The following is a 24,863-nucleotide window of genomic DNA, read 5'->3' on the forward strand; positions in this document are numbered from 1 at the left end:
TGCGGAAGAACTGGGATTCGGTGCTGCTGAACGAGTGAGTAGTGCTGTCAGTGTTATCCTGCGAGAATGAGCGTGGCTTTTCCGTGCAGTGTATATACAGTGTGTGCTTAAAGCAGCGACTGCACATATGCATGATGTTTCAGAAGGAACGAGCACTGCTCTGCAAACTCTGGCAGTTAAGGCTTTTTTTCATACACTAAACCTCCCTTTACCTGAATATCTAGGAGGAAACACTCCAGTTAGTCGTAAAATGGAAAGTCTCACTGTAACTGGGATTGACATGCGAATGCTCTACTCTTTGAGGGACAATGCCACTGCCTGAATTAAGTCTCCTGAAACTCCTTAAGAGATCACACGGTTTCAGACAGACAGGTCTGTAGTGCAAATTAGCAAATACTGTGCTGAATGGCTACAAGATTGCGCTACATGCCAACAACCTTTAGTTACATTTAACTGGAAGATCATGGATCAGTGGCATAACACGTAATTATTTTAAACCACATGATTAAAGCAGTATCCAGAGAATTCTGGTCACTTTGAGAGGTTTTACCAACATTGGTAAAGAACTGTCCCTCCCACTCACAGTCATATGTCTGTCTCTAAGCTACAAAATACTCCAAGAAGGACAGAAGCTAGATAGGAGGAAAGCCAGAACTCATCTGTTAGTGATGCTGGAGATTACTTAAAATTCACGCTTGTCTGTATTGTTATAAGTTGGCAGCATCCCCATAAAATGCTTCTGGTTCTGTCTTTGAAATGTGTGTTTGTTGGGAAGTTCTAATGCCCAAAGAAGCACAGATGCATGCATCTCCCTCCTGCCCATCACCACCACACTACAGTGCAATCCTTTAAAATAACCACAACCATTTCCTATGGAATATGGAAAATGTGTTGTTCTTCAAGATTAAGGATATAAAAGTTTAAGAATTAACAATGAAATTTACACCGATGGGAAAATTATCTCACTTCATATCAAAACTTTGAATTAATTCTTCATTTTTTTCTGTTTTGAAAAAGGTTCTCATTTTGGTAATGAAAACAAACCTGGATTAAAACCGAAAATGCTTTTTCTGATTTTACATTTTAGTTTCTTTCTTCTATAATTTGTATGATGAACAAAAATATATGTAAATCAGAATAAAATTTTTAAGGAGAAAAAGATCACAAGACAAAACATGGAATATTACAGGCCTGGGGCTCAAAGCCATTTTTTAAAAATCAGGTTAATCTGGCTATTAATATTGTTAGAGCATCGGTCCAAATCCTAATGTTAGGAAAGTCGAGTTTGCAGAATTTTCAGAGAAAACTCTGTTGAGGAAAGGACTTGCACTGAAACAGGTTACTGGGAATCACTGAGGAAGACATGCTGCCTCTTAAGGAATCACTTGCAAAATAAAAATTTCTTCTCTCTCCAAGTCACACACCAGAGTTGTGTATATTTAACCTAAAACCCAGTCACCTGCTCTTTTTAGATTTGATGGTAGTAAGGAAGATACAGATATAGAGAAAGTACAGGTCTAGGAACAGAATTTTATTTGATTCTGGAAAGTATCATGCAACAAATCTCATTCTTTTTAATGATCCTTGCCCAGCTTCCAGATGACAGAATTTACAAGTAAAAGGATGTGTAAGGTTAGCACCATAGCAGGAATAGCCTTCTCTTTACAACTCCATCTGATAGACAGTTATAAAAGAAAACAGAAGAAAAGAAAAACAAACTAGGTGACCTTGCATTTTTATTTTCAACATCCTAGATACTTAAATCTAAACATTCAGACACCATGACTCTCCGAGCATATCTAAATAATTCATGTTCAGCAAAACTTGCTCTGTACGTTAAGAAATATTTAAGTGTAAAATGGTAACCATCACAAACTACCAGCTAATATGCAAGGCAAAAATCAGAAAGGTCCAGAAAAAGAAAGGAAACAACAGAAATCAAAGTGAGGAATTTGCCCCTCTTTGCAGTCTTTTGCAGGTATGGCTATCACGACTTGATGCAAAGATCAAAAAAACCCCAAAAGGGACATCTACTGGGTCTGGCTGGGATGGGTCAAATATCCTAACATTATCCTGTAGTACCCTAATTTCATGGGCCAAATATCCAGATGTTATTTCATCTAAACTCTTCCACTTCCTACCTGCAAGCAACTACAGGATTACATCAAACTTCAAATGTTTCTTTTTCTTACTTTTGTATTCATTTTAAAAATTTGCTCCTTGTGGTTCTTACTGTAAGGCTTTCAAGATAAGGAACAGTTTTACAAACCCTCCAATCTTTACCAAGCAGGAATTCTAATACAGGATTTAGGAGTTTTAAATGCCATGTTACTATGTGCCATGTTCTTAAGGCAATGGAATAATTCCTTTGAAGTATCCTAATTTTGCATTACAAATCAATACTAAGATTTCCTTCATAAGCATCTCTAATTACAACACATGTAAAATTATTTGAATTTTATTGAAGTATTAACCTGACTCCATTATTAAAAGAAGGGTTCAAACTAGGATCATAAGGAAGATGTCATAGTTTGGGAAATACATCTTTTGATTACTCCCACCTTTCAAGGTCATGTGCATGGACTTTTAACAGCAATATTAAAGCAACGAGTTAAAACAATTGGTTTGTATCGAAATCATAGCAAAATCATTTACTTTAATCCCAAAGCAAAACATGGTATAAACCAAACCAGTTTTTTTCAGACTGATAACCGTCAGCATTAGAACATCTGTTGCAGTAAATGCCATTTTAACGCAGAAGCCAACGTTAACATTGCACTACCCAGAGGAGCCTTTGCAGCCATGAGCGCTACATCACTTTACCACCGGGAGAGTAACAAGAGTCTGAACTTTTCTTTATCTTTCCTTTATTTATGCTTGGACTTCCAGCACTGCACATCAGATACCCAGGGTCTTAATCTGTCCTACATCAGACTGAAAAAATACAATGCTTTCTCAACTGTCCTTGTATCAACGTATCAGTCACATCCAACAAACCCTTCACTTGAGTAGTTATTTCTATCTAAAAATGCATCTCTCCTCTTAAGGATTTCAACTAATGCTTCTGGCTTATAAAAGATTAAGTGCAATCAGTTACACTGAAAGTTTATAATGCAGCTCTTGATTGTATTTTCTGTGCACGCATTTACATCAGGCACACAAGTTATATAAAATAGTTTGGAGTACAAAAATATGGTTATAACATAGGAGTACCAAACAGCACAGAATTAGAACAGGTTTATTACTGTCATACCAATTTATATACAGACCCCCAAATTAAGGATTTTTTTTAATTCTAAGTACTCTTCCCAAATTGACAAATGTAGTGTACACTCTAAAAAACTGCAAATTAACAACACAAATCTATTTTAACCCCTACATTGTCTATGCAGTCTGCACCAATCCTCTCTTGCACACAAAAATGTATTATAAATAATTTTTCACAAAATGTCACGTATGTTTTATTGCACATTGTACATGCCAATATCTAAAAGAAAGGCGCAAACCTTTCGCTTGATAACTAACTGTTTAAATACCTAGCATTTACTTGTGTTATGAATACTATTGCATTTTTCAGGCTCTAATCTTAACTGATAATTTAAAAGAAAAAAAGCAGAACAGAAAATACGCCTTGAACTTTTGTATAGCTTTTGTGAAAGAAGCATTTTTAATTTTACTGATTTCTACTGTATAAAGTCATTAAAAACATCTGACCTAATTAAAAATCCTGTTTCAAAATCTCTGCATTTTTTTACTATAAAATTAGGCATACAGCTGCTTGTATAATCACATATTCCTTCTGTTTTGCAGAATTAGATGTTCCTGTGCTGTATTGACTAAAAGATTGAGTTACATAGGTTCTAGTGTTAACTACAGGAATTGCTGTGTCAGTCTCCGTTCTGCCGGTCTCCCCAGAGGTGGCAAGCAAGGAGCCTGTCAAAACACCAGAACAGGTCAGTATAAAAAGACACAGGGCACAAGTGGCCATCAAGCATCAAGGCCATGTATAGTTTCTGTTAAGCGGATCTCTAGACTAAGGAATATGAGCAATTTATCGTTAATACGTGGGTTTACGGTATGCTGCACTAAAATATGACCGCTAAACAAAGAGAATGATTCATGTATGACAGATATGTGCCAGCTAGTAAAAATGCCTCACTGGGTAAAAATCTGCATTTTGAGGGTTAAAACTCTGGCATGAACAAAAAGATTAAAAAGTCGATTGATCAAATGTTTTGCCAAGGATTTCTAAAGCTATTAGCCATCAACAGCTCCAGAAAGGGGTGAAACCAGCAAAACCAAACAACTAAAATTGCACTATTACAAAGAAACAAGTCCGTGAAAGGGAGAGTCACCAGCTGCAGCTAAGGGACAGCCACTTCAAGAAGTCGATTGTTTTTTCGCTTGCAAGTTGGGATGTTGCCGTTTTTCTGGCTGCCTTGTATGAACTTCACACACACTTTGTCTTGTCTGAACTGGACCAGAAACCTAGGAGAAGGAATAAGATACATTTTAGTTAAAAGGTGGAAAAAACCACATGAGGAGCAGAAGCCTTTTCCTGTTGGTTCTGAGCACCACTCCAAAAGATGTTATTTTCAGGTCTGTATTGATAATAAGAGCTGGGGAATAAAAAAAAAAAAAGCCATAGGTTATGGTACGGTTTGAGTCTCCTTTGCGTAGTAGTTCTTAATTATTGCCTTTTGCCTGTAACTGTGGACCTTTTACAATAGTTTGCTATTTCTTTAGAAAGAAAGAAGAAACAGAATTTCTAATGTACCAGAAATGCAGCAAAGACTATTTCCAACTGCTTCATCATCATCCAAAGGGACTTTTCTGTTTTCATGGAAGAAAGCTGAATACTTCTATAGCAACATCAGGAGCGCTGATTTAGTATATCTGGTATTTCAGCAGTTCTCATATTTCTAATCCTTAGTTAGCCTTACAGCCCTCTGATCGGCAATTGGGAAAATTCACTTCCTTCCCAGCAATCTCTAAATTTAGATATTTCCTACAGTCCAGGAAAAATTAATCTGGATTTGACTCTTCACTTTTTACTGGAAGAGAAATTTCATTGAATGTGGAGAATTGGTTTCAAAAAAAACCCCAACAAATAACAGGCTCCTGTGGAGCCTCAAACTTCTCACTGATCTGGATAGCAAGATTAAAAGCAATAAACAGGGCAGAGCTGCCTTTTGGCTCACATGAAGCGGGTTGCTGACCTAAAAAGTCCTTTGTAATACAGCACATTTTCCCTTTTAGCATCCTTAAAAAGTCCTCCAGCAGAGGCCAAAAACTTCAAAGAATTTGTTCTCCAGCCGGAAACCACAAATCAAGCTGACGGCAGAGCTCAGGGGAGGAAGTGGCCTCTGCTGCGCCGAGCTGCCCTTCGGTCCTGCTTTCCTCCTGCACAGCCCAGACGCTCAAAGATTAACTTGTTCGGTGCTCCTAGCCATGCAAGCATCTGGGAAACGTGAGTAGGTCTTATAGCCATCATCTCTTGTCACCAATGCTGCATTTTCCTCGGCCCATTGTTCCAATATTATATATAAATGGTATGTCTCTTACTAGACATACCCTTGGATCAACAGCATTTTTGCTTATATCAGCTCTCTTCCCAAAAAGTAGCGTACAGTAGCCAAAATAAAGCCACATTTTCTCCTCAATCCCTAGTTGTGCTTGTATCTAAACTCTAGCAGGGAGAAGAGAGTACTGCTTCACCATCAACAGAGATGCAACAGCTAACAATGTAGAATTATTTAGTCTGGGTAAACTCAATAGCAATACACACTTGAATGTTTTTAATCTGCAAGACAAGAAACAAAACCACATCCCAAAATGCAAGACTCCCAGAAGCAGACTGTTTTCCAGACCTAAGGGAGGCAGGCAGTCCAGACTAGTGCAACGCATGCTTAAACTCTTAGTAGTTTATTCCTTTGTAGCCATTCTTAAACTAGAAACTTACTGGGGACAGCCATACTCTTTTAGAGGCTGAAAACACACACCCTTAAGCAAATTAAATCACATCTGGTAATAGAACAGAGGAAACTGGCAGATGTCATTTTCAAGGAAAGAGCAAAATTAGCCTTTAAATAAACCCTCAAATCTGAACAGATACAAACTGTACTCGCCATCATGACTCTAGAATACAAGCAGCGCGGGGAAGTCAGATAAAAGGTTCAGTTTTTGCCTACAGAAATTTGTATTGAAAATGAATCAACAGTAGTGAAATTAGGGGGCGCTTCACACAACAAACGGAGCGTGTAACCATGGTGGAGTAAGTAAGGGACTCTTACACACACACACAGAGACACACACACACACTCTCTCTCTCTTTTACAACATGGTTATAAACAGTGCAAGTGCAGTTCTTACTTAAGGCGAAAATAAATACTAGTTTGAGATGCAAGCTTTTTATCAAACAAAGCTTTTTAACAACCAAAAAAACCCAAACAGCAATAGGTGGTTCAAACACCATCAGCAGGAATTTTAAGAATACATTTTTCACTTTCACAATAGAGAAGGTCCTACACTACTAGTACCACCATTACATGTGTTTGGGGGGAAGCTTTTCATTCTGTATTGATTGTTTTCACTACAACTTGGCACCTAGTGTCCAGTCTAATCAATAAACATAGGAATATGTGAACTTTTCAGTCACACACAGAATGATTCTCTCAAACACAGTATCTCTTAGTTATTTCTACAGCAGCAATTCTGCTTCACAGCCCTATTTGAAACTACCTTAAGAAAAGCACATTTTCTCTAATAACTTTCAAGGAAATAAGAGCCAAAATGAATACCAGAAATGAATACACACTGAAAATTGGATCCTTATTTACAAGTATTCTGTCAAAAGAAGTATTAGTTACACAACAGTGGTTTGTTTTTTTAACATTAGATACTTGACTTTTTAGCATGTTGTATTGAAGCATGTTGTATTTTAAGCAAACAAGGAACATACTCATCAGATATCTCAATGTTGAGCTTCTGTTTGGTTTGGCTGAGAGTAGTGCGGTAAAGTTTAGTGGCCATTTCAATAAGGTGATCGCTGCTGAGCAGGAAATCTCCTTTACCAGCAGCTCCTGAACCCTGAAACAGAAAGGAAAGTAGTCAGGACTACCAAAAACTGGAATATTAAAAATATTAAATGCCAGCCAAGCAGGAGGTTTTACAAGGAGTCTTCTCTACCCAGCACAATGAAACAACAGTCTTTTGTCTTGTAAATTAAATAGGGATGCAGTGCAATGAGTAGGATCAAAATGCAATTCACTCTCAAATAAACTACAAACCTGTTGAGAAAGTTAAAAACACCTTCTGACCCTAAAGGAGGGTCACCTTCATTTCTCCTACAAAACTGTAGTGTTTCTGTATCCCTCTTCTGGCTACACCACAGCAAGCTCACAATATTTTCAGAAAGAAAGGGAAAACAATTACCAACATCAGTCTTAGCATGAAGCTGGTCAGTATGAGAAGACACTATATATGACGTTCTTCAAATCCATTTAAGCTAGAATACAAATGCCAGCTTAATGATTTTAGCAGAGCAATGCTGACAGTGCAGTGAAGCAAATATAGCACTGAACCAAGTTCTTTAGAACTGAGTAACCAAATTAGCTGTGCCATAACGTGGATTTCTTGGTATCCCATGAAGAAGAGAGAAATATCCTGCCAGTATGTCAGGAAGAATTATATGAGCAACTAAAAAGGAAAACACCGCCACAAGGTATCTGAACCAGATTAAAGGCCCGTATTGCAAATGGAAAACTCCAATCCTGACAAGGCTACAGTGAAATATGAAGTCTGATTTTCACAAGCAAATGATTGTTCATAATGTAATAACTGTTCTCATTTGGCTTCAGTAGTTCTAAATCAAAGTTTTTGCAGATATGACAAAGTTCAATAAGCTTCTAAACTTACAGGCTAACTACTATGATTTAATGCTATAAGATAATTAATAAACAATTTTTATATCACTGCATGTAAAACAGTCATATTATTGTATTATAAAGTTATAACAAACCTCCTTGAGGTGCACTGCAAAGAAGCCATCATTTTGAGAGCTCATGGACACTTTGGTAACATCTCCCAGTGGAACCTCTGACTTGATGTTCCCAGATTTTTGATCCGCAAGAAGAACATTATTTTTGGTTAATAAGAAAATCCTGGATGTAGCCTGTGAAAATAGGAATGCATACAAACCATTATCTACACAAAGAGAGAACTGGTCTTTACTGAGCACCTACTAGGACTACAAGCAGTTCATAGAGTTAATAAGCTTGGCCCATATTAGTAAACATGAACATTTGATGTTCAGTAAAAGCTGCAGATCAGTTAAAATCAGGTCAAATTTATTTGTGTCTAATTATAGATTGAGAAGCTTAGCCCATTTTGGCACACATGCTTAGGTATAAACAGTTCCTTTAATTACTAGCTTATAGTTATAAAATTCAGGAACTGAAACTCAGAAACTATGCAAATCAGGATAACCTCATTTCTTATGCTCTGTCGATCCCCAGGAAAACCAATGTACCTTTTCAGTGACAGCTAACTCAGGACCAAGCCTCACTATTTACTGTTATTCACCAAAACTCTGTTGCAAAAGAACACAAATCACATAGGTATTCTCAGTGTTATGTTCTCCTCCCTTTATCTATTGGAATTATTCTTTAGGACGACAAACATTCGTATTTTCAAATGACAAATATTTTTAAAGCATGAATGTGTATTCTTAAATTCATCTTAGAAAATAACAAGAGAAATGAGAACTTAATCTACATATAGCTTTTTCTCCTGTAAAATTTTAAATAATAAAATCTTAACTATTATAATTAAAAAGCAGCTGTCTTAAGCTCATAGAACCATAGCTCATTATAAATTTAGGGGTTTTTTAAATCTTGAGAGCTGTAGCCTATGCAAGTACAGGAAAGATAATGTCTTCATTTAATTAGCTTCTTCTAAACCAGAAAATTAACTTGGCATCAAGAACAGGCAACCTAATTTCACTCCCACAAAGGCATAACTGACATCTACTACTTCTAATATTTAGACAGATATGGTAAAAACAATTACATTTACTAAGGGAGGATAATACTTCCTGTTTTAATAAGTATAATTTAAATGCAAAACAAGTTCTGTGTTGGCAGAATAAAAAAGTACCCAGCATATTTAACAGCTTTATTCAAATGATACAAGAAACTTGCCTCTTCATTCCAAAAAGCTTTTGATATCAAACAGAAGACAGGTCACTTACAATTTTAAAACATAATAAAATGAGATAATCAGGAGCTTGAATGACAGTGTGAACCCTGAAAGGTTAATTTTTCTAAATACTTGAACAAGAATAATGCTCTCTAAATATTTATTTTCTTCAATTGGCAAATAGAAGATCTAAGTTTGGTACAGAGACTACATGTAGTTGTGAATCAATACATTCTGTTACCATTTGATGAGATGCCATTTTTATTTGGAAAAGTCTCTGAAAATTACAAATCCAAACAAACAATATTTTAGTAATCTTTACATAAATTTAAAACAGGTGTTTAAAATCACTAATTTACGTAAATCCAACACTTCCCAATTTGCCCTTAAAAAAAAAAGCATTTTTTTAAATCCTCAGATTACTGCATGACAGAAATGAAATCTCCCTCTCAGTTTATTTATAACGAAAAAGATCTACCCTTCTGGATAAAGCAATTCCATTTTATTACCTTCCCATTAGCTCTGTTGATCTTATTCACAACTTCTGCAATAATGATCTTTTCATCCACAGCATCTTTAAGTTTTTTGTACTTGGGGTTCTTGCTGATTTCCAGGTAAGCCCCTTGGAATGGCTGCCCAACACTGCCCAAAAAAAAGGCAAGGGAAACAAGAGTTAAATATGAATCTCAGGGAAGAAGCAAACGTCCTGAAACAGTCACATTCTGCTTCAGGCTTCGCAGAGGCAGGAGATGCAGCAAATACCATTTTCAATGACTCTATACTGCCCAAAGCTTCCTTAAGCTTTGATATGCTCTCTGCCAGTGAAAGTCATTTGCTGCTTCATTTTTAGTGAAGTAATACCCTAAACAACCCAGAAACCTCTACTCACCTGTTTCAAACAACAATGCAAAATAGTTTGCTCTTGTCTAACAGAATAATTAGAACAACAAATACATAACTGAAGGCAAACAGGGCTCTTAATGAAGTGGGTTTTTTATGCAGTGTAATTGTCCTCCATCCTGCTGGGAAGCTGAAAATGGCAGCACCCTGCACTCTTCCCCAAGACTCTTCAGGTTGGTACCACCACTGACTCAGTGCAGTGGTGTAGGCACACCGACTGTGCCATGCAGGCATACTACATCAGAGGAAAAATAACTTGGGAATTGCTACACAGTAGTGTGGATACATCTCCCAGCATATTATGCCAGGGGAATGGAGAAAGGAGGATGGGTAAAAAATAGTATGTGTATTACACACAGATTCTTGTATACGTTAACAGCACAGTGATGGTGAATAAAGAGAAATTTATCACCAAAGACATAAATAGGAATTTTTTTTTTCCTTGCTCTGGAAACATTTTCCAATTAAATAGGCCAAACTGCTATGGATATCAGGCAAAAGTACATCCTTGCATATGCAATCAATTTTGATTTAAAATCACTCTCTGAAAACAGGAAATAAAACTTCAGTAGGACTGACACCTCTGCTCTTTTGCAGTATTTCAAAGTGACAGACAAGAACTTGCCTTCAAGACCTGCTCTTGTTAAATGTGTACCAGCTCTTCGTCAAGACTTGTTGCACTTGCAAATCACCCTGTCTTTATCCACCTCAGGGTTATACAGTAAGAGCTTTGCTATCAGGTAAGAATTGGTGAATACAGTTGCTGCTTGCTTTGTTTGTAACTCCCTTTAACTAATCACTTTGATTAAATTACAAAGTACTAAATCCAAAGCTTTCCCAAACTAGAGCCCAGGAGGAACCAATATATTAAGTGGAATAGCACTACCTTTGTAATTGCATCTCTGGCACACAGGGAGATGGGAGAGAAAAGGAAGGGTACTGGTATTTGAGAACTCACAAGAAGTCCCTCTCTGTTCTTAAATAATTGTATTATACACAGAAGATTATCCACATCCTACAAATCATTATCATACTAACTAATCACTAATTTCCTCAACCCTTAGGCCACTAAAAAAAAAAATCCAACAGGAGCTAATCAGCCCTGAATACAAGACAAAAAGAGATGGAAACATTTCTAAATGAGTGCAGAGTGGGAAAAGCATTCTAACTTTCTACCATGTTGGAACTTTGTTTTCTTCTGGTTTTATTAATTAGCATTATGAAACCATAGTCACCAACACAGTAGATTCCCTGTGGACTTTGTCCCCAATCAAACGATGACAACTTGCAAGCTACAACAGTTATCCTCTATCACATATACCACTTAAGAATGTCTTGGCTAAAAGTAACTCAGATATATCTTTTGTTGTATAATATTTCATTGTTCAGTCTTGGCGTAAAAAGTACTAAAGCAGAGATATAAATAAAATTCCTTCCTTCCCAAGGAGCTCTACACTGATCAGATGTATACTGACTCAAAGCAAAAAAACCTGCTTGCTCCTAGAAAAGTCCAAAGGCAACATCCTTCCTTCTCTTTTCCCAGCAGCATAAAAAGACATCCCAAAGTAAATAAGGAATAAACCACAAGCTAACATATACAGCCATTAAATAAGTGATCCACTGAAGGGAAGAAAGACAAACATATACAGAACCCATTGCAGGAAAAAAGGAAATGTCTCAATAAAAAATGAAACAAAACAAAAACAATGAAACACACAAACAACCAAGCAGTTTGTCCGTGCATGGAACTGCTCTCATCAACTCTTGCAGATTCCTGCTCCTCTCTCTACTGAACATTTTACAGTGCTTCTCATTTTACAGTGCCTTGTTCCTGCTCAGCCCAAACTATGGCTTAAAAAGAAAACTCTCCTGAGATGGACAAGACCTTTGCTTTCAAGAAAAACACAATTTCTAAGCTCATATTCACTTAAAAAGTCCAATTCGACTTCTTTTAAGGACATCAGATCTCTATTTTGTCAGTGTTATTGCGTGGGAAAAAAAAGCACATTCCTTAAGTAAAATCAGATACTACTGCACTTTCTTGAGTAATGTTAGCTCTGCAGATAGCAATGACAAGAATTTATCAGTTTTTAAGAATTCAGTAATCTGAGAAACCAAAAAAATTATTTGCAGCAATTTCCCATTTTAAAAAAGTCTCAAATTAAAAAAAAAATATTCTAAAATGGAGATGAACTTCTAAGCACTTTTTAAAGTACCCTTTCAAAAAGATATATACCAATGTATCTCTTAAATTACCTAGCCTTCGCATTAGAGCATTATGCTGAACGTACTAAGTCTGAACACGGGAGAGCTCCCTGGCCCGCCTCATCTGGGAGTGACATTGTGACTTACAGCCTTTCAGTTCAATCTGCATTTATTGGTTGCAGGAACCAGCGTGATGGAAACTAGGGGAAAGGGTGAGAGTTGTTCCCTTCCACAAGTTCTCCCAACTTTCACAATGTGAACAGGTCATGGGGGGTTAGAACAACAAAACATCACGGCTTCTGGACAGAAGTGCTCAGTATCACTGGATTAGTGGGCTGCAACATCACCTAAATTAGAAGCAAATTAAGGTCAATTTCCAGGATTGTAAAGTAAAATGATGGAAGGACATTGCCAAACAAGGAAAATGCCCTTTCCTGCTTAAGATAAAAAGCAAAATCCTGCTTAGTTTTCTAAATCTATGTAAGAATATTGAATTTATTGTTCACTAAAAGCAGCAGAGTAACTCATTACCTGGCTGGATATAAAGCCTTCTTGTCCTTGAAAAGTTCGCTTGCTTCCAGTTTTTCTTCATATATAAGCTTCTGCTGATCTGTGAACTGGTCTCTGTACTTTTTACACTACAAAACATATATTAAACAAACCAAAAAATTATCCTTCCAAATCTGATTTGAAGCAGCAGCACCACACACTAATGTTTGCTTATTGCTCAAGACGCACATTCTTCATATACCTCTGAAGTGACTCAGCTCCATCCTACATGCCACTGTAGCACAGTGACAAACAGCAGAGGTGTTTTTCTCCTCACCCATTCTAGATACTTCTGAATTACACCAAAACCAGTATCTAAAACATCTCATTTAAGCATGCTGCATTTGAACATGAGCTTAATCTATCAGATACCAGTCATTAGAAGACTGTGCTTAGAACGTTCACAGAAACATGTATATATGCATAGTTCCACAATTGTGGAAGTTTATGTAAGCAGAGAGAAAGAACAAAACACAGTTGAGAGGATTCTGCAGGATCAGAAAGAAAAACTATTCCTTGACAATTCACATAGCCCACAAGATCAGTAAAACGTCTCATCAGCACTTGTACAGATTCTCGCTGTTCTCTCCATCCAAAGATCCAAAACGAATTTCAGCTAACCACAGCTCATAAGTAAAAAATTCCATGCGGTATGTCCAATGTTGGACTAAGAGCTAGTCCCAGTCCTGGCCACGGACACAAGTATTATAAGCTACCAATTAACAGGCATACTGCTTTCCTATTAAGTTAAAAGCTGATGGCAGGAAGCAGTCCTCTCTCCCTAGCCCCAGAAAGGAGTAGGTAGGATAGTTATACCCCTTGCAGGCCAAAGACAATGATCTTCTTCCAAAGAAATAAAATCATCCCAGCTGGAAGGGGAAGAAATACGTCCTAAAAATAGGCCCTTCATGAACAAAACTACTGAAAATCATATGATGAAGTTCTGTATAGAGTGGACCAGAATGTGTCCTACCCTCCACAGATGAAAAATCCTCTTTAGTTCCTTGTGAGTTGAATCCAAGAAAAGGTAAGGTCTTGCTGGCCAGTTTTTATCTACTGGTGATAAAGAAGGCATCTTATTCTTCATTTCCAGGAAGTATTTTTGCATCTGTGATAAAATTGAAGCAAGATGTTTTATTAATGTTCAAATACCAGAGTTATTGAAATAAGCACGGAAAAGCAGATGCTCTGTGATTAAAAAGCACAGTTACCAAACTGCAACTCTCAGCTTTCGTGAACCTGAATATGGATTTAAAAATTCAGGTATATTAAGAAATGCAGATTTAGATATCACAGAAGTGTGGCAAATGCTTAGTTAGTTCCATTGCCACATCTTCAAAACACTATCACCATTCTTTCTTTACAACATCAGAATATTTAAGTTGTCAATTTTCCATATGCTTAGCTTGGACATTTCCTTACAAAGACTATCAAGGCCATAATACAGCTGTTACTTTTGCTAGAAAACAAAAATATAAAACACAGAAAATGTACATGTGCTTTGTACAGATATATACATACAAGTCTCTGAAGGGTAAATTCATATATTTTTTTTCCAGCATTGGCTCTGAAGAATTTCCTGTACTCTCTACGGACCTGAAAAGTTAAACAAACGGTCAAAGTGAATACAAAGAATGAATTTGTTTGCACAGGTACTCTTTTATAAGCTATATGGCAGAAAATACTAAAAAAAGCATACAGACATGCAAAGTGTTCCCTAAAACAGGAACACTAAGTGGGTACACTTAAAATATATGAGCCCGACCATGGACCAAGAGGTCAGAAAGTTACCTTGGCTGACCTGAGTACAGTCATCTGCAAATTTAACAGAGAATGTGAAATACCTTCCTCTGAAAAGGCAAGCTATTCAAATATTGTTGAATTCACAGCATGAATCTATTTTTATAGGCTTTTACATAAAGTTGGACTGGAAAAAGTGAGGTATCATCAGTGATACATACTTTCTTGTGTCTGAAGTGACACTGAACTGATGTTAATTACATAGTTAACTGATGAACTGTTTCTGATTTTTCTCCTTTAAGATTCTTAATACACAGAGTTTTCTATAATAAAAAATGGATTTTTTTTTCCACAGCAGACTTATGCATGAAAAAACTCTTTTCATACCAGCAGTCTTCATTCCAAAAAGGAAAAGAAGGTTTTGGTGCTTGGTAAGAGCAGAGAATCAACACAAAGGTTGCTTCATGTCAGTAAGCTTGATATTTGCTCCTAAAATTTATTTTAAAAAAAATAATCTAAAAAGTGATCACTGAGAACCATTTTTGCAGGTGATACTGATTTTTAATACATGCTTGTAAATGGAAGTTTCAGAGTACTTGTTTCTCCCTTTGTATTTCTATCAGTGCTAATTAGGATAGTATCTAAATTCCTCCCTTCAGAAAATGCAATCTGAGAGTACAACTGGTTTGCAGTTTTATGTGAAGCCCAGGCTCACATCAAGTTAGTTGAAACATCCCCCAACTTTTTTCAAACTTTGGCACAGTCTGCAACACACCTGTTACAAGTTTTGAGCAAAAACCAGGGAAAACATCGTGGCTTCACATAAGTTACCCCAGAGCAAATTTAGTGGTTTTAGCTAACTTGTTATGTGTTGCTGAGTTCACTGTAACCAAAAAATAAAGGGAAATCCACAGAGGAAAAACCCACATCAACTTATAAGAAAAAGTTTGCTTGGCTTATCCTGGCACACCTTCTGACCCATACTGAGTGTCATGCATTTTAAGATAAGCCAGCATTTTGAAAGCAAGAATCTGTCACCATTCTGAGATTAAAAAAAACCCCACAAATGGGTTTTGCTTAATTACACATTAAGATGCATCAGCAAAACTGACAGCATTCAGCTGTCACCATTCTATGCAAATACAGCACATAATTTTTTCTTCCTCGCTTTATAAGAAAAATTATTAGAGTTCTTATTCAATGACTTTCTGTAAGGTTTAATGCTCTATAATTACTGTACAGCCTTTATTTATTATTCAGGGATGGAAATTAACACTCTCAAAGCCACTCCAACCACAATCATCCCAAATCTTGCCATATTCTCATAGACTCTCTTTAATGATGTTGCTTTGTATTATTCTCCGTGAGCTGCAAGGTGTGCAAATTAATTTGGAACAAAGGGACTAATATACACCCACACATCCTATTGGCACTGCAGGGAAGCTGCAAAGCAAGCACTGAGAAATGCAAGCCGTTCCAGAAAAGCCCAAGTCTGGAAAGCACCACAAATGCTATTAAAATCTCCTTACCATACAATTGGAAAAAAAAAAAAAAAAAAAAAAGGACTCAAGAATTAATAGTTTAATCTTGATCATTTGTATCAACTTTAAATCTTCACCTCCATATGTCACAGGTGAAAATACCTTGCCATCAGACAAATGAGAATTGCCTGTGGTGACAGTGACATATTGTAATCACAGGCTATGTTTTTATTCAGAAAAATCTGCCTGTTTCAGGTGAAATGGAAGTGCCACTTACACTATTTAAAAAATACATTGGAAAACCACACGACAGGCAGGCAGGAACATATTCCTGCTGTAATGTGCCTTAAAGGTTTTGGATTCATCAGTTTTCATTTAAATGCCGCTGTTTGATATAAAACAGCCTCTGAGTTCTCAGGAGGGACATATTCTTGTTTTAAAATCATAAAAACAGACCCACTTTGGCAGTAGTACCTGAAGTGTGATTCTGATCTGCAGAATGACTTCTTAAAATGGCTCCTTTGTATTTCCAGCTCTGGTTTCCATGTACGTATTGTAATGGATTTTTTTATAAACATAATACATATTGATTATATATAATGATATGGTTTTTAACTATTTTTCCCATTTCATCATTGTTAGAATAAGTATTAGAATATGAGAACTGAGCTTTAGTCTGCATTACCAAGCAAATTGTTCCTTTTTATACTTCTGTAGTCTACAATACCCCTGTTAGCAAAAGAGACACCCAGCCAAACAAACTGATTCTGATTTCCACAGTTCTTCAGGACTGCATCTGTAAAACTACGTTTGAAAACTGTGTTATGCAAATCATTTGGGCACAGACCTGAAACTTCTCAGGATGCCATTTTCATAGTCTATTTACAGAGCAGAACTACATTTTTCCAGATTACAAATGTGTTTTCTTTTGCCAACCAGTCCTTGAAAGAAAGAGACAGAAAACAAAAGACTCTTGTACGTTTCAATTTTTCTGGGAATTCATGGCTGCCACCAGCCATAGGTAACGGCATGCAATGCCATGCCCTAAAAAGGCTTGAAGGAAGCAGCAGGACATTATCATTAGCTTTACACCACGCTCTCGACACTGTGGTCAGGGGTCTAACGTGAGCAGCACTGAGAATCAAGCAGCTCCACCCTACTTCCCATTCAAACAAGCAGAGGTCACAATAAGAAAATACATCCTTGTAATCTATCCAGTAGGATCTTTGCCAACGTAGGTCAGGTTTTAAAGTCAACCACCGTAATTGAGTCCCTTTAATCTGACATTTGTCTTTCACTTGAAAACTGAAATTCCTGATATGAAAAAAAACACCTGATGCCTAAATATTGCTGTAAATGAGGCATTTTCAGCTTATGATTTTTTCAGTAAAGTCCACGACAGAATTAAGCAATGTAATTCTGTGTAAAAGTCATCCCTACTAGTGAGCCCACGTAACTGCTTGTTTATTAAGTGTTAGTAAGATGCCACACTTTATTGAGTTCATGTTGACAGATGGGAGTGTTTGAGAAAGTACCTTCAGTCCAAGCCAGTAAGCCCAAATGACTGCAACAGCATGCTTACGCCTAGCCTCCTCCTTCAAGCGTTTCAATTCCCTTCGAGCCTAAAAGGTTTAGATAGTGAACAAAAGAGACAGCCCGATGCCGATAGCACAACGACCAGGAAAAGGCTTCTCCCAAATAGAACAGCCAACTTACAATCAAGATAGAAAGATGGAAAAACAGCGTTTAACCTTTAAAACCCAATGTGTCAGTGTGAACTGGTGTGAAGCCACATAGGAGGTCAAAAAAGCTTCCACTGCTGCTTAAGTGGCATGCACAGATAAGAATTTTGTCAGCCCCATTATTTGCTATCAGTGTTTCCATCTTCTCTTCTGTGCACACCTCACAATCGGTGGTATCTTGTAACTTGATTCTAATGGAAAACTTTGCCTGCAGTTGAATGATCAAAATGATGCATATGAAAAACAAGACTTACTAAAATCTTACTATCTAGTCATTTCTTCCACTGGCAAGTGCCTGGGCAGAACAGAATCAACTCTGAAACTATGTATGCAATGATAAATTACTAGCACTGTATTGAGGGCTTTTATTCTGGAGGTTATTTTTTATTTCAATCTTTATGTACTTTAAAAAAAGTTCTCCAGCCTGGTAAATTATGTCTGTCTGTGGAATGAAGGGGTAAACCCCCCACACCTAGTGCCTTCCTCATGTACAAAGAGATAGGCACTTACCTACATTTCATCAATCATTTCCACTTTAGGAAAGCAATTTCCAAAGTATTCTAAACACAAAGGCACGTGTGGGCAACTTAACAGAATCTCGTATTTTAGGATATATCTGCACTTGTCAAGTTACATGTTGTCAAACAGACTTGTGCAACAGCAGTTCCAGCCTGTGTCAGTTACCCTTTTCTGATGCAGCTAGAAAGGTTAATTTGCGTTAGATGTAGGCTCTCAAAGAATATGTTTTCACTCATCTGCTTGGAACAAAAGCTCCCACTATTCATATACTGCACTGTAAAAACAAGGACTCTGCAAAGCTAAGTATTTGTCTGTCTTGTGAAAAGGAAGGAAACTGAGTACTTGAGGTCTAGAGCTCTTTTTTGTTTGTTTGTAAAGCAAGCAATCTCTGATGATCACTTACAGAAACTTTTGTTTTAAATATTCCCCTAGGAAAAGATAAAACATCACACCAATAACAAGTTTTATCTCTTACAGATACTGCAATTCTTTTTCTAATCTTAATTCAATGTAGATTATCTTTAGCTATATATATATTATTATATTTAATTATTTATACTTAAGGAATAAGGAGGCAATTTTTCATTAAATTCCTGTGAGCCATTGATAAAAATAACTACTAAAACATGTTAAAAATGATCCAAATCTACTAAATATTTAAATGAGGAGCTGTAATACAGTTAACACTATTGCATCCACTTTCTGGATGTGCCCTTTTTAATACTAAACAGCATCTTAAACATACGAAAATAAATATCACTTCTGCAGTACTGAGCAATTTTTCAGGGTGAAAGGAACTCTGGTTAAAAAGAAAATAAATTATCAATGTATTGCATTTAAACAAACATAGAGGAAACAGTGCGTCTGTCAAATTACACAGCTATCTAAATATCAAGCTAGCTCTGAAAAGTTCCAAAGTCTCTCTAGTATGAGGGAAATTCTGTATATGTTCGCTTGGATTCCCAGGGCTGCCATTTCATTAGAAATCTGATAGATTTATATCAAAATAGCAAAGGTCAAACTCAGCATTATACTCCAGATTTAATTTGAGCACATTTCTTCATCTAGTTGGCAAGGTGTTCTGACAACACTCCCCCCTCCCCTCCTCCAACCTAAGTAATAACTGGAAAATGTTTCAAACCTATTTACTGAATATGGTTTTCAACTAAATTACAAACTTATTAATTGAAACCAATAAATTTTTGACCTCTAGTGAACAGCAATTCAAATGTTCACATAACCCACAACTGCAGGCTGGGGATTAGCAAGAATCTTTCAGTGGGACTTTGCTTCTGAAAACAAACAGCTGATGCTGGAATTCCTGAGATTTTTCTAGGGCTGTAAGTTTAGAATTGCAAACTAACATAATTTTCTGCTAAAAGATCAGGTCATAAAACCATGCTTTACTTGTACTTCCTGAAATTTTCTTAGTGGTTCAAACCACAGCCAGAGAATCAATTAAACCAATTAAAATTAAAATTTAGTAAAACTTAGTAGCAGTTGTTTGAACTTGTAAAAATGAAGACCGTCCAGGGCACAGAATATACATCCTGATGAAAAGCTCAATTGGATGACTAAAATACAGTGTCACTGAAAGCACTTGTTAAGGGGGGAAAAAACCACACCAAAAACCCCAACCTTCTCTCCCCCCGCAAACCATGCTTTGCATATTTACATGTAGTTAAGTGCACTTCCTAATTGGAGAATACTGTAGTCCAGTCATTTTTAATCTAGTCTAATGGCTTGTTAGTGCAAATCACTACTTGGTTGCCATGCAAAGAATTTCCTACTCTACAAAAAAAAAATGACATACAGAATGTTGTCAGATTTATTAAGTGTGGCATGAATGGAGATGGAAGGAATCAATGATCATGCTCTATTATTTTAAAGTCAATTGTATTAGTCATTAATTCTCACCATTTACTACTGATTAAATATTGATATTGTTGGGTAATGAAGGGGGGCATGTGATATGTGCATGAAGTACCTTATATCCAAGCCAGTAAGCCCAAATAACAGCAATAGCATGTTTATTTCTAGCCTCCTCCTTCAGTCGTCTCAGTTCCCTTCGCGCCTGTGATGCATTTGGAAATGGGATATAGAAAAGCTTAGGAAAGAAAAGGTTACTGCAAGTTCCCAATGGTGCAAGAAAGAAAGAAAGAATCCAGTCTCTACAGACAGCAAATATTAAAGCGTGTCCCAGCTTCCCAGACTGCACCAGCTAAAACATGTTAGCAGCAAAGAGAAACAAAAAAAATCAGCAGTTTAAGCCACTAAAAATATGCCCAGATAACTTTATCCTGAACGGCCTTCCTCATTCTATGTAAAGACAATGAAGTGCACAATTTGTTGCCACCTTCTTACCTGGGTACCATGCCAATAAGCAGCAATTATTGTGGCAGCCTCATTACAACGCTTCTGATGCTTAAGTTCCCGAAGAAGTTTCCGAGCCTGTACACAATTGAAAATATTATTCAGAAAAATAACTGTAATTTCTTTATGATTTTAAACTAAGGCACCGCAACCTGCAAATGTAGGCAAAACCAAAAAACAATGCCTCCAAATCCCCAAGCAAAGAAAGTCATAAATGCTATGCAGCCTAACATTCCCTATTCCAGGGAGGATTCTGTGCACAAGTAAGAGCTTGGGACTGGCAGTTCAGGGGATCTTAGTTCAATGTTTAGTTTTCTCCCAGATTTGCTGCATCACCTGAGATATCTGTATGTCTGTCTGTACAATGGCAACAATACTTCTCCTGCACACAGTATATGTCTTATCCATTTAGACTGCAATAAAGATTCAATCACAAGTAAATTGCCTGGCTTTAGGTCACACTAACAGCTGCTGTCATAGCGGGCTTTTATCCATGTCAGTGCTACTGCAAAAGAGCGTGCTCTCCAATGACAAACAAAACCATAACTCAAGATGATGCTTTTACCCAGTTTTCTTCAAATAACGCTCATGGGAAAGGACAGCACGTCAATAGTTAGACTGAAAGGTTATTTTTAACTCATTTAAACAAAATAATAAAAACAAAATAAAAATCAAGAAAAATGGTAAAATCAAATTACGCTAGCTATATTGCTGGCAAACTTTAAAACCTTGTGAGCAGGAGAGGGCTGTTTACACCTATAGCTAGTGACTGCAGCCCCTTCCTTCCCTGTCTGACAGGAAGGGAATGGACTCCAGAATTAAAGGCAGTTTTCTCTTCCCTAAATAGAGGTGAAAGCCACATTTAGTGTGGTGGAGGAAGGTTAGTAAGAGAACAGAGGAGCCCAGGGACATTTTTTCTGAAGCTGGACAGCAGTAGTTGCTTTAAGCACTGTGGCTGCTTTCATGTGAGCTGTTAACCACATTTTTACCTCTTATTACAGCATCACTCCTTAAGTCTCTACTATGGCTGCAGGATTATCCCTTCACAAAGTACAAAGCTCTCAGAGAAGAAGCAAAATTGTGGCAAACTGAGGCAAAGGACAAGCAACCAGTGATAAAATACTTGCTCAGCATAAGTTGAGTACAGTACATTTTCACCCCTCTGCTTAGCACACAGAGGAGAATTGAAGACTTAGCACAAGTAACGTACTGCCCAGGGGACCCAAAGATTTTATTTTAAACCAGCTTTTAATTTTTTTCATTCTTTGAGAATCCTGTTAACTGTAAAATAACCACCAACCACAACTTATTTCTCCCAAATCAGTCCAACGTTACAGTTTTCATAAGCTCAGAGTCCCAGACCATCCCACTTTGGAACTGCTGTGTACCTAGGTCTGCTCTGAACACCAGACTCACTCATCCATGTGCCAGCCCATGTAAAGAGGGCTCCTCTCTCCAAATTCTCCGGCAGAAGACGCTCCAAGGGTAACTCAGCAGTTGAATGTGGTCCCAGCCTTCCACTTGCACCGTTTGCAGGGATTCATAGCCCAGGCTACAAGCAAATGTCCCAGACTCACCTCTTCTATGGCAAACACAAGTGTTTAACAACGGCTACAGCACAGCCAAAGCGCCATGGACAGAAGGCATGGAAGTCTGGAGGCTCAGTGCACTTGGAATGTGTTTTCTGACCTGCTCCTTACCTCAACATGCAGACACTGCCGCAGTAACAGGAAACTCACCTTCCATCCTCTGATGTAAGACTGTACTATAATAGCCGAACTCTTTATCTTCTGATACTTTTTTTGTTGCTGTATTGAAAATAAAAACATGATGCTTAGAACAGAATATTGTAACTGTAAAATATTGTATAATAAAATTTCGTTTTTAACATATGAAAATATGATTAAGGATAAAAGCACTAAATGTAAAAAGGGAACAATTTTTGACCAAGCAGATCAGAGAGTAGATTCTGTGTTCAACTCGAGGGGAAACAAAGCACATCAACAATGCTGCATGGACAATGTCACTCTCTCTTTACAGAAACACTAAGTTCATGGTCAGCAGCACAAAAGTGACATGGATTAAATACTAACAGTAACAGCTTTATTTGTCTTTCACTCCAACAGAGTAGTATACAAACCATCACAAATGCTCAGGTTTGTTGGCTAAGCTTTTTACCATCTCTTCATAAGACTTGTGCTGTTCCTATTACCCGCAGTCCCTTTATAATACTAAATGCTGATGATAACTTAGGAATAGGAAAAAGAAAACCAATGGATTCCTGAATCACACGCTGGAATATTACCCAAGTATGCCAGTTTGAACAATAAATTTCCTGGACAGCTGAGCATTTTCCTTCTGAAAAGTTCAGTTCTCCAATAGACCAGTGGTTAGTATAATACTAAGTGAACAACAATTGACAGACTTTGCAAAAAAGCTTTTAGACTTCACGCTCAGCCCACTCAATTACAGTGAACATCTCTGTGAGCAAGCTAGAGAGAATCCCCTCTAAGCCATGTTCATGCCATGGCTGATGTCTGTCATGCCTTGCAAGGGAACAGACAGGCAAGTGTCTGCAGATCCTTTAGCCAAGCCTCCAGCACAAGGAGTTGTCAAAAAGCTTTGTTTGTGCAAGGGATCCCTTATGAAACCTTCCAAATTGCAGCGCCTAGCAGTCATGTTGGGTTAGGAGAATGGTGCCCTCCATCTCCATGAGGAGGCTGAGGAAATATCTCTACCATCACCCAAAAGTAATTCTGAGGGACTTGCTCTGACTCCATCCTGCATTCAAAGACAACTGCTGCTGTGTTTTACCAGTGAACCAATGAAGATCTACAATTAAGAAATCAACAATGATGTGAACTTGGTCACATATTTGTTTTCATTTCTTTATAATAACAGTTGTATCAATCTAGCTGTGGTAACTCCATTTTTAATTAAGATTGTATGAGATCATAAGGAAGTCATATGGGCACAGCGCAATTCTGTAACGATGCTGTTTATAGAAATGGTGCATTCAATCACAGAAGTTCAGAGAGAAGAATTTTTACAGTAAAAAAAGCATTTATTCATACTTTTTCCAAATTATCTATGCTTCTCTAATTATCCAAGATAACAGAACCAAACACTAATGGCTTTCAAGATGATAAGCAAAGTTCTCATCAACTGAAAAACAGTGACTGTCAATTCTGCAACTTGCAGTTTAAGAAGATGCTTTCTTTCCATATCATATATTTTATCAAGCTTTCTAATACGTACACAATAACAAAACACAGCCGAGAGGTTTAAGAACTATTTTAAAACTTAAAACAATAAATATTTTTTTATGATGTAAGTCAATGTTATTTACTGACAGAAAGACCTGAAAGAGTCACACAACAGTACAGTTCCGTTCGTGACACAGAATACCCAGTCTACAAACAGACTTGAAATTGCTTCAAACTGTATCAATAACAATACTGAACTATGAGTCCTATGAGCTATAATTAAAATAAATCCCTGGGATCCTCCCAAGCAGCATTCTTGAGCCTCAGATGCAAAGGTTCCAAATAAGGCAAAAATACAAAAAGCCTTAGGAATGACTGAATTCCACAGAATTGCACATGTATATTACTGAACATTTTTTATGCATTAACCATGTGTTTTGAAAGCACTGTAAGTGCCAGGCAGCACAGCATTTTAGCTGAAAGAAAAAGACTCTTCCCAGCTGGGCCACAAAATCCTGCTCTCCCAGAGCTAAAGGACTCTGGTGAGCTTTTTAATTGTTTAAGCATAAGAACAATGTAAACACTTAATAGTGGTCTATAGAAACTAAATTGTCTGTATTTACATTATCGGTACTTAAATACCAACAGAAAATGGAATTCTTTCAACACTTCTCCATACACATTCAAGGAAAAATACCATCTTAAATTTATATGAAATATCATATCAAGGTTGTATGAAAAAAATGCATTAAACAATGACAAGAACCCCCCATTTAGTAAGGATAGTATCTTACTGCATATCTCCTGTACCAGGAAGCAATCACAATCTGGCTTCTTTTCATTAACAAGAAGCGTGTGCGGCACTTCCAACCTCTATAAATCTTCTCAATTAGAGTAGCCAAGTCCTCCAACCGCTGCTTTCTCTGATCTTCTAGTTTGAAGAGCTGGGT

At 37.1% G+C, this 24,863-nt stretch overlaps 1 protein-coding gene across 4 annotated transcripts in view; it reads right to left on the minus strand.

Annotated features, from left to right (window-relative positions):
• Nucleotides 1-1,510: 1,510 nt before the first annotated feature.
• Nucleotides 1,511-24,863, minus strand: part of MYO1B (myosin IB) — a 117,316-nt gene continuing 93,963 nt past the window's right edge. For 2 of the 4 annotated variants that reach the window (XM_074829586.1, XM_074829587.1), the window contains exons 20-31: nucleotides 24,708-24,857; nucleotides 22,447-22,515; nucleotides 20,699-20,785; nucleotides 20,322-20,408; nucleotides 17,609-17,695; nucleotides 14,374-14,448; nucleotides 13,826-13,960; nucleotides 12,835-12,941; nucleotides 9,708-9,840; nucleotides 8,021-8,173; nucleotides 6,962-7,089; nucleotides 1,511-4,488 (exon numbers count right to left, since the gene is read on the minus strand). In XM_074829586.1, coding sequence (XP_074685687.1) covers nucleotides 4,365-4,488; nucleotides 6,962-7,089; nucleotides 8,021-8,173; nucleotides 9,708-9,840; nucleotides 12,835-12,941; nucleotides 13,826-13,960; nucleotides 14,374-14,448; nucleotides 17,609-17,695; nucleotides 20,322-20,408; nucleotides 20,699-20,785; nucleotides 22,447-22,515; nucleotides 24,708-24,857 — 1,335 coding nt within the window. In that variant the 3' untranslated portion in view covers nucleotides 1,511-4,364. The remainder of the gene's footprint in view (nucleotides 4,489-6,961; nucleotides 7,090-8,020; nucleotides 8,174-9,707; nucleotides 9,841-12,834; nucleotides 12,942-13,825; nucleotides 13,961-14,373; nucleotides 14,449-17,608; nucleotides 17,696-20,321; nucleotides 20,409-20,698; nucleotides 20,786-22,446; nucleotides 22,516-24,707; nucleotides 24,858-24,863) is intronic. The other 2 variants (XM_074829589.1, XM_074829590.1) reach the window with 2 other exon arrangements.

The sequence above is a fragment of the Strix aluco genome, chromosome 6 (assembly GCF_031877795.1).
Source record: "Strix aluco isolate bStrAlu1 chromosome 6, bStrAlu1.hap1, whole genome shotgun sequence".
Taxonomy (NCBI): Eukaryota; Metazoa; Chordata; class Aves; order Strigiformes; family Strigidae; genus Strix; species Strix aluco.